Raw genomic sequence first — 10523 nt, 5'->3', positions numbered from 1 at the left:
AAGCTAATGGAGTATTCACTTCCTCTAGGAGACACAAAGGCCTGGAGTAGTTAGAGTCAGAACATGACCAGACAGACATGAAGATTGAATGTGGCTTTCATTTCCATTAGAATGAGGGATGAGGGGAAATGGGTGAGGGAAAAGGAGAGATGATAGAGAGATGGAGTCAGGGTATCTCTTGCCAGGGATGTATTTTGTATCTGAATAATACTATGATGTAAATGGAAGGGGCATGAACGTAAGTGGAAAGCTGAGGAGTTTAAAAAAGGTAGAAGAAGAGATAGAGAGGAAGGATGGAAGAGAGTGTAGTGACTGAGGAGAGAAAAGAAAAGTGAAAGAGAGCATTTTGGTCAAAGCAACAAAAAAGTGTTGGGGGCTTTTGGAAGGAAAGTGGGCTGCTGGATTATGAATCCAGTGAACGGTGCAGGATACAATGCTGCTGGTTTTTCCTATCTGAAAAGAGGTGAAGAAGAATAGACAATTATCCATCACTAATGTAAGACATGATAAAGGCAAATGTGAGGGCAGATAAATGGTTATATATGTATGACATGTTTGATCTCAGGAGCACTGAATGTAATAGTTTTTACTGTGCACTCTGTAGACTTCCATTCCATTAGATTGATGGTGAGATTGCTTTGTGCAGAGACTCCATTGAGTAAGAAGAAATGCCATAATGCATTAGACTAGAAAATGGGAACAAAGGGGAGAAGAGTAAGATGTTCTAACTTCTGTGAGGCATTTTCCATCTGCTGTGCTCAGGCATTGTAACTTTGATCCACTTATCCACCCACACACAGTGCTGCTCAGCTCAACCCAGCTCACCTTAAGTACTGATACATTGCTGCAACAGTTTTAACTGCTGGTAAGATGACAGACAGTAAGTCTGACTTGGTTCTATTAACTTTTTTAAATCTATTTTTCCCTCCCTCATTTTATTCCTACCGTATCACTCCATTCTAGTCCTCTAATGCAGCTCTTCCTATTACACACCCCCTTCATCCTCCCTTCTTCCCCCTCTCCCTCCCGTGTGCCATTCCTCTCATCACTCTGTCTTTCTGTGACCTCTCCATCATCCATCCACCTTCTTCTGTTATTGTTCCCTGTACCTCCTGAATCCTGCTGTTCCCACTCTCTACCAGTTGTGTGTGTGCCATCTATTGTATGTCTGTGTCGGTGAGAAACCTTCTACAGCGGCGGCGCTCTCTGGGTCCCGCCTCGCCTAAACGCGTCTACAGGAACCTGTCGGTTAGGCTGAGGGGCGGAGAGTCCTCTGCTGCCGGGGAGACAGGCATGCCGAAACATTCATGCAAGGCCACACCCACAGTAAGACATCCTGAGAGAAAATGACTTTTGCATCCATTTTGGGTGTTTTATCTTTGCTTTTCTCGAATTGTCTTAAATTGTTGTTCCATATTATCATCTAAAGTTACATTTTCTTCCTGCATTTTTCTGCCATGCCCATGAGGATGTACCCTCTTACCCTGTATCCCTCCATGTGCCTGTTTCTCACTCAATCCCCTCTCCTTCTCCTGTGTTAGTATAAGAACCTGTGGGAGGCAGTGGAGAATGAGGACACCCTGGCGGTGCAGAGCCTGCTATTCAGGGACAGAGTGTGTGGCGGAGGAGGAGGATGGGATACAGGGGAGAAGAAAGAGAAGGATTGGGAAAGAGAGAGGGAAAAGGGTGTAAACAGAGTGAGTGAGCAGGGCCTGGTACCTCTGGACGTGGCTGCTCTAACCCAGAACTCCCCTCTGCTGCATGTGTTGACAAAGGCAGGAGCCAGACACAACCCCGTCTGTGAGTCTTACACATTGACGTACATTGAATCAGTGCAATCAAGAGATGGCAAGTAACAGTTATACACATTTTACACAAACAATGGATCATCCAGTACATTAAGACATTATTCTTTTTGGGGTAGTGACTACTAGTGAGTGATCTTTAAATGTAATGTTTACAGATATAGTTAAAGTCACAGTTTCCCTCTATCTTGTTCCCACACTGTGTAAACAATGCAAAACATGTTTATTATCTCTCCCTCCCACTCTCTATCCTCTCTCTCTCTCTCTCTCTCTCTCTCTCTCTCTCTCTCTCTCTCTCTCTCTCTCTCTCTCTCTCTCTCTCTCTCTCTCTCTCTCTCTCTCTCTCTCTCTCTCTCTCTCCCTCCATCCCTTTCTCTCAGTGTGTGGTCCGGCTGAGTGGTTGTGCAAGCTGGATGCCCTGGTGGTGTTGGCCGGCAGGCAGGTGGAGGACAGGAGGGAGGAGCTACTGGTTCGAGCAGGGGCGGGGCCACATGTGCAGGCCGACATTCAGAGACAGCTCCACCTCTGGACCCTACGGCAGCAGCTGTACTGCAGGATGAGGGAGAGCTTCCACCACACAGGTCAGAGGCTAGGGGTCAGGGGTGATGAAGGACAAGTATGACGCACTCAACCCAGTCTCATTGATTTGTTTATGTTATGTACCTTTTGCTCCAAGGCTGTGTTTACTGTCGGTGTGTCTCTCCATCTCTCCGTGTCCCCTAGACCTCCCTGGCCCTCCCAGTAGTGTGTCACTGTTTGTGACCAGTGCCTCTTCCCTGTTTGTGTCCATTCGAGAGCCAACCGGTATCGCCACTGGATTGATCACACGCTACAGAGGTGGGGTTCTACTACTCCAACTCTAACATTGGCTCTAATCACTATTGCAATTATGACTCAGTACTCAATATCATAGATACATCCATGTCTCTGTCTCTTTTCCTGTCACCTACAGTGGAATGGAGCACCTCTGCCAACTTCAAGAGCATACTTGGCTCAGCCCAGGTGATCGACACTAAGACCCCCATCCATAGCATCACAGGACTCACGACAGTAAGACACACACGACCCCTGTCACATGTCCTGAGCCAGAACACCCTGAGGCTAGGAGGCACTTAACCTCAACTGTCTCAGTTACCTGCATAAATGAACAACTACTATGTTAAGTTATTTGCCCTGGTCTGCCTGTTTGTAAGGTCAAGTCATGATGATAATGTATTGGTGTTTTAGGGAGTGCACTACTTTGTGAGAGTGACCGCCTACAATGTGAAGGGATGGGGCCTGGCTCAGAGCTCCAGCCCAGTCAGTGCTGCCCCCTCCAGTGAGTAAATGGAACTGCAGACAGCCAGACAAAACCACTTTCTGATATTCAATATTATCATCAATGCTCCGAGTAGAAGTTGCCCCTAATAACAGATCAAGAATCAGCTCCCCAAATACCAACCTTAGCCATTTGAAGAAAACAACTGACCTTGGATCAGTGTCTAGGGGCAACTTCATATGACTCCACAGTGAATATCAGTGACCGCTGCTGGGCTCTGTCTCCCTCTGCAGGCTGGAGGGAGTGTATGGGGGTGAAAACTCCAAGCAGGAACAAGGAGGCTTTGGTCAGGAGACTGTTGGAGCAGACCAGAGAGCCACACTACAGGGGATACTGTATAGGTAATGTACTTCTTCAACCATAACATAGATACAGCATCTCAGTTCCACCTCTCATACAAGGGGAATGAATATACTATTCAAATGATTTGTGTAAGATAAACAGCCTTGTACATTCAATACCTGTATAATAAATGAGAAAGTAAACAGTATCAGTCACTCAAAATAATACTCTGTCTCTTTCACATGGCCCTCCATGTCTGTATTTCTCATTCCTTTGTCCTGTGGCCCATAGAGAGCTCAAAGCCCCAGAGCCACAGAAAGCGCCTGTCAATGTCTCGCGGCCTGAAGCAGCTCTTCCAGTCAGCCACCAAGTTTGTCCGTCTCCTACAGAGGTGAGACAGCAATGCTCCTCACCCAACAACTCTGTCTCTCTACCACTAACATCTCACATGGTTACATTTAGAGAAAGATTACACTCTGTTTCTGTTCCCTCAGTACATCCCCTACTCTTTGAACAAGGGTTTCAGTCCCTTTCAGCCCTCTCTTTCTTGCACCTACCTCTCTATTCAGATTTTTTCTGTCTTCCCTCCTTAGGATGAAACTAATCTTATTCTCTCCTCTGTTCTTCCTCATTGTCTCATTGTTAGGGGTGTATACCTGGCAACTGTGTTCTACAACAAGGAAAACATCCTGGTCACAGCAGATGACCAGCTCCCATTGGTGGAGATCCAGTGCTGCTCCACCTCCATCACTCAGGACTTCCTTTGGTTCGCCAAGGTTAGCTGTCAATCAAATTGAATACATTGGTATGTAAACCTGTGTGAAATATATGTTCCAAAGTTACATTGTCTCTTTTCTATCTTTCTATCCCTCGCTCTCTTTCTTACAGTTGTCCTGTGCGTGGCAACAGGTGCCCTGGCTCCAGCAGGCCCTCTCCTCCGCTCTCTCCTCCTCTTCATCACTCCTTCAGAACAGGCACAATATCTTGCAGGCTGTAGCACAACTACAGGTGATTTTTTTTTTATAATTTACACTAATAGGTCACTGTACATGGCCTTCTCATCAAACAAGCACCTAGCAAAGATGAAGAGACAACATTTTCTGTAAACTTTCTCTTTCACTGCCTGTTTTTTCGTTGACTTTCCTTTTCACTCTTTCTCTTTATCCTGATATTTCATACTTTTCTCCCTCTCTCCTTCCCTGCCTCTCTCTGCAGTCCTCTCTGGGGACAGTAGACTTGGGGCAGGTGTACTATGAGCCTCTGAAGGACAGGCAGGGTAACGTTCTGCTGGTGACGGTGAGGGATTGTGCGGCCCACACCAAACCCCCTGACCCCCCTCTCCACTGGGTCCCCCTGGCTTTGCTGGAGAAGAAACAGAGCAGGACCCCTCTACTCCCAGAGCCTACTGCCATGGACACCCTCACAGAGCAGCTCAAGGTGACCCTTCCTGGCTGGGCCACTATGTGCTTGTGTTTATATACAGTAGTAAGGCTTCTTATTGTGCTAATACAACAATGCCTTTCTCTGTGTCCCTCACCAGGAGAAGCTGTCCTTCCACAGACGCAGTGTCCAGTGGGCCCAGCCTGGCCTGTACGTGGGCATCTTGAAGCTGTGCAGCACAGTGGAGCAGATCAGGGTTCTAGTGCCCCAGAGGCTGCCCAACCTGCTATGCCACGCCAGAGTGCGCCACAATCCCCATGTGTCCCGGTAACACAGCTAACACACTACCACTGAGCTTACCACTGAGTTTAGTATGCACTACTGCGTAAAGACTGACTTTTAAACTGTTCTGACCTGGTATAGCTGATGATGAAATGGAATACTGTATAGTACTTATAATGAAGTGTGTCCTCAATGTTTGCCTAGTGTTTTTAAGGATTACTGACTGATCAAATCAGGTCATTGCAAATGATAGTTCCTTGTGATGTGTTTTGGGCTGCATTTTTGTTTTAGAGATGAATGGGCGTGGTTACAATGCCACAACATCTTAACAGCCAATGAGGACACAGAGGGTGAGGATGAGACCTCGATGGACAGCTCTGGGCTGGGGGAGTTTGTGAGGTCACTCAGGGCCGCTGTCACTCTCTTGTTGACAAAGCTCAACATCCCCCTCTACAGGGTAACCATGGTTTCACTTACTCTCCAACTCACATGCTTTTAGATCTCATTTAAATGATATACTGTATCATGTCATACACCTCTCTTACCTCTTTTTGTCTTCTCTCTCTATTATTTTCTTTTTTCTTTTTCTCTCTCTTGATGTTCTTCATCTCTTGTCCTCATCCTCTGATCATCACTCCTTTCTCCCTGCTCTCCTCTCCTGCAGGCATATCAGTACGGTGTGTACACCCGGGAACTGCTGCAGTTTGGGGATAAGATGTCCATGCTGCTCCTGCTGCCCCCCAGTGAGGACTTCAGCTCTAGCTACTGGCCCCTAGTTGGCACCAAGGAGCCAGGCCTCACAATGCCACTGCAGATCTTTGAGCTGGGTAAGTATTGGTGCCAGGGTTTAAGTTTCAAGTTTTTATTGTCATGCGCAATAGTTCTTGCTTGCTCTTTCCCAACAATGCAGTAATCAATATCAGTAGTACTATACAAAAATAAATACAATGTAAAGTAGAATATACAGGGTCAGTTCCTTGGTCAGTGCCATTACCATATTTACAATGTGCAGGGATACTGGAGTGGTAGGGTTAGATATGTATAGGGTTAAGGTGACTAGGCATCAGGATATATGATAAACAGAGTAGCAGCAGCATATATGATGATTGTATGTGAGTGTGTGTGCGTGTGTGTAGAGTTAGTATGAATGTACACTACCGTTCAAAAGTTTGAGGTCACTTAGAATTGTCCTTGTTTTCGAAAAGAAAAGCAATTTTTTTGTCCATTAAAATAACATCAAATTGATCAGAAATAAATTTTAGACATTGTTAATGTTGTAAATGGCTATTGTAGCTGGAAACGGCTGATTTTTAATGGAATATCTACATAAGCGTACAGAGGCCCATTATCAGCAACCATCAGTCCTGTGTTCCAATGGCACGTTGTGTTTGCTAATCCAAGTTTATCATTTTAAAAGGCTAATTGATCATTAGAAAACCAATTTGCAATTATGTTAGCACAGCTGAAAACTGTGCTCAACGTCAACAGTGAAGAAGCGACTCCGGGATGCTGACCTTCTAGGCAGAGTTGCAAAGAAAAAGCCATATCTCAGACTGGCCAATAAAAATAAAAGATTAAGATGGGCAGTCTGAGATATGGCTTTTTCTTTGCAACTCTGCCTAGAAGGTCAGTATCCTAGAGTCGCCTCTTCACTGTTGATGTTGAGACTGGTGTTTTGCGGGTACTATTTAATGAAGCTGCCAGTTGAGGACCTGTGAGGCGCCTGTTTCTCAAACTAGACACTAATGTATTTGTCCTCTTGCTCAGTTGTACACCGGGGCCTCCCACTCCTCTTTCTATTCTGTTTAGAGCCAGTTTGCGCTGTTCTGTGAAGGGAGTAGTACACAGTGTTGTACGAGATCTTCAGTTTCTTGGCAATTTCTCGCATGGAATAGCCTTCATTTCTCAGAACAAGAATAGACTGACGCGTTTCAGAAGAAAGTTATTTGTTTCTGGCCATTTTGAGCCTGTAATCGAACCCACAATTGCTGATGCTCCAGATACTCAACTAGTCTCAAGAAGGCCAGTTTTATTGCTTCTTTAATCAGCACAACAGTTTTCAGCTGTGCTAACATAATTGCAAAATGGTTTTCTAATGATCAATTAGCCTTTTGAAATGATAAACTTGTATTAGCAAACACAACGTGCCATTGGAACACAGGACTGATGGTTGCTGATAATGGGCCTCTGTATGCCTATGTAGATATTCCATAAAAAATCAGCAGTTTCCAGCTACAATAGCCATTTACAACATGAACAATGTCGGCACTGTATTTCTGATCAATTTGCTGTTATTTTAATGGGCAAAAAATTTTTAATGGACATTTCTAAGTGACCCCAAACTTTTGAACGGTAGTGTATGTGCGTGTTATGTGAGCAAATGAAGTGTGTGTGTGTGTGCGCTTGACGTGCGGAAGTAGAGAGAACAGTCTATGTGTTGGGTGGCTGGAGTCTTTAATGATTTTCCGAGCCTTCCTTTCACACCGCCTGATATAGAGGTACTGGATGGCAGGCAGCTCTGCCCCAGTGATGTACTGGGCTGTCCGCACCACCCTCTGTAGCGCCATGTGATCGAGGGCAGTGTAGTTGCCATACCAAGCAGTGATGCAGCCAGTCAAGATGCTCACAATTGTGCAGCTGTAGAACTTTTTGATGATTTGAGGGCCCATGCCAAATCTTTTCAACCTCCTGAGGGGGAAGAGGCGCTGTCACGCCTTCTTCACGACTGTTTGTGTGTGTGTGGTCCATTTTAAGTTCCAGAGGAACTTGAAGCTCTCGACCCGCTCCACTGCAGCCCTGTCTCGATGTGGATGAGGGCGTGCTCGCCCTCCCGTTTCCTGTAGTCCACAATTAGCTCCTTGGTCTTCTTGACGTTGAGGGAGAGGTGCATGGACAACATAGAGAATATAAGATGTGTTATGCCGTTTATGTTTTTGCTCAGAGGAAACTGTCGGTGGTCAGTTGATGTGCTTAGATGTTTCTCTTTATTTTCTGTCTAATCCTCACGTCTCACAGTGCACTTCTGGACGTACGAGCAAGACTTCCTGTCTCAGTACTGTCAGGTCTGGGTTCGGTTGGAGCTGGACGCCCATCTGTCCCAGCAGGCTTTGCGAGAAGCTCTGGACACTAAGGAGGTGCAGGAGGCCAGAGGCCGTCTTGGTCACATCACTCAGCTCTCACAGGTAGACTACCCATAGAGAGTCATGAAATAGATATCAAAGGAGGACAGTATGTGTGTATGAGAGGGAATAAGCCCTCTATTAGAACTCTCACCCATGCCTCTCTGTCCCTTTGCCCTGTTTAGAGTCTTGAGGTGGTGTGGCGCGAGGCCCGGTGGATCATGGATGTCCTGCAGTGTGTCCGCTCTAAACAGTGGGTGGGGGCGGTGCCTCTGGGCCTGGTCATGGGAGGAGACCCACCTGCCCACCCAGACGATGAGGAGGATGACAGGCCTACCACCAGAGTCTGGCCCCAGCGCATACTCTCTCAAAAGAAAATATCAGGTGACTTGTTAATGTAGTAGATGTAGTTGATGAATGATTCAATGTATTTGATTGAAGCATTAGAGAGCAGGCAAGGGTGAGAAGAAAATCATTTTATATTGTGATGCACTTAATTCCTCAGTTTAATATTCAGGTACTTCCTTTGTCCGTTTGACGTAACTAACTCTCATTTCTGTTGGCCCTCTCCTCTCACTCCCTCTAGAGAGCATTACATGTACTGTTACAGACATTGGTGTCAGCGGTGGGATCTCTGAGCCAATATTTATCCCGGGGGTCCATGAAGAGGCTGTCTGTTTAATGGAAGGGACTAGCAAAGGTGGGTACCCCGTGGACCTCAGTGCCCAACAGCCTATTGTGGCGTTCAACAGCCTGGACCAATCAGGAGTTGGATTCGACAGTGTGACCCAATCAGAAGTGGTATATCATAACATTATGGCCCAATCAGAAGTGGTAGATCATGACAGTGGAGAACTGGAGTATCCCCACAGTTTTGTCAGTGATGTGATCCCACCTCTACCAGAGCTGGACCTCATCTTCCCCACACTGAGTCTGATAGACGAAGAGAGGAAGGAGGACCCTGTACCTGGGGGGATGGATATGTTAGACAGCTTAAGTCTTGGAGTCGGTGAAAGCGAGGCTTTCTTTGGACTAAACTCTGACTTGATGAGTGGACCTAAGGGTTGCTCTCTCTCTGATGTGCATCATGATACGAACACACTGACAGCAGGCCTTAGTTTAGGAGACAGAACCTGTGCAGATACACTGTTCTCAAGTCATTTAGATGGGCTGGCCACATCTACCCCTTCTCCCATTGTGAGGACCACACCTGCCCAAAGCTGGGATTTACCTACAGAGGACACTGTGATACATGCTGGCAACAGGGGGAGCAGCATGCCAGCCAGGAGCCAGGTGGAGTGGGTGAACTCCTCTAACCAGGCATCCTGATGTATCCAGATATTGTTATGACTGAACGTTACACCAAAATACAACCAATTCTCAACAAATTCTTAATATACTTTCAGTGCCTTTAAGCAGGTGTGGCAACCGATGGGATATTCATGGTTGTTTTCTCATCACATTATCTTACTCTCTGTAGTTGTTCCAGTGGTGAAATCACTTCATGCACACCAACCACTACAATGTAGAATTCATTTCAAAATTGTCGCACAACATATTCAAACCATGGGGCAAGGATGAAACTCACAAATATGACCTGGTATCCCACAGCTGTAGACATTCCCAGCTGAATTGTTGTGTGTATTTGTAATGGGGAATTATTTGATTAATTTGTCTCCTGTATTTGATTTACTGTAACTAAGTACTGATGTTCCTACCTTTGACCTGTTTAACTGCCAGTATCAAATGTCTGCCAGTATTGAATGTTATGGTTAAAGTTTGATGCCACACTGAGCCTGAAGCCGCTGATGTTGTGTCTTCCTCCCAGCCTCTCAGGCTGGTGTTTACAGAACATTTGGTACTGTCGGATTAGAATATAAAGGGCCTGTCTCCAAGAGACCCGCTATACATTTTCTGTGCTTCTGTACACGAGATGTCTCCCTGTTGCAACTTGTATTAACCTGAATAGATTTATGATTGACTATATCCACAACTTGCTCTTCTCTTTTGTTCAACTGAAAATACTCTTTACAGTATTTTTCTCTATTAACCTGTTTGTAATTTTGTCCTTTTAACACACAACTAGCTAGTCTACAGTAAAATCAGTTGAATGGTTTATCTTCATGAAATTACCCAAAAAATATATTTTCAGCTGTATTTGTGTTGTTCCACATTTTATTAACAAGACAAAGGGTTAGCTATCTTTTTTTACATTATCCTTTTCAGAAACGTATGTGTATTTGAAAAGAATACATAGGCCAACTGGGTATTAAGGTGAGGATATGTGTGAGGATATCAATTCAAAATGCCAATATTAAAGGTCCAATGGAAAACGTT

The 10523-nt window shown here is 45.4% G+C and overlaps 1 protein-coding gene across 1 annotated transcript; it reads left to right on the top strand.

The window, feature by feature from the left end:
• Window positions 1–1164: 1164 nt before the first annotated feature.
• Window positions 1165–10523, top strand: LOC311103572 (ankyrin repeat and fibronectin type-III domain-containing protein 1-like; the record flags this gene model as incomplete). Its single annotated transcript, XM_084145161.1, has 17 exons — window positions 1165–1326; window positions 1542–1800; window positions 2186–2386; window positions 2529–2642; window positions 2758–2855; window positions 3033–3123; window positions 3357–3464; window positions 3697–3796; window positions 4052–4181; window positions 4294–4413; window positions 4621–4842; window positions 4946–5112; window positions 5359–5524; window positions 5732–5894; window positions 8083–8249; window positions 8372–8570; window positions 8773–10523. The coding sequence occupies 17 exons, from the start codon at window positions 1165–1167 to the stop codon at window positions 9513–9515; spliced, it is 3210 nt and encodes a 1069-aa protein (XP_084001287.1). The 3' UTR covers window positions 9516–10523.

Source organism: Coregonus lavaretus (assembly GCF_964263955.1).
Source record: "Coregonus lavaretus genome assembly, chromosome: 28".
Lineage (NCBI taxonomy): Eukaryota > Metazoa > Chordata > Actinopteri > Salmoniformes > Salmonidae > Coregonus > Coregonus lavaretus.
This window is presented reverse-complemented; position numbering and strand designations above follow the sequence as displayed.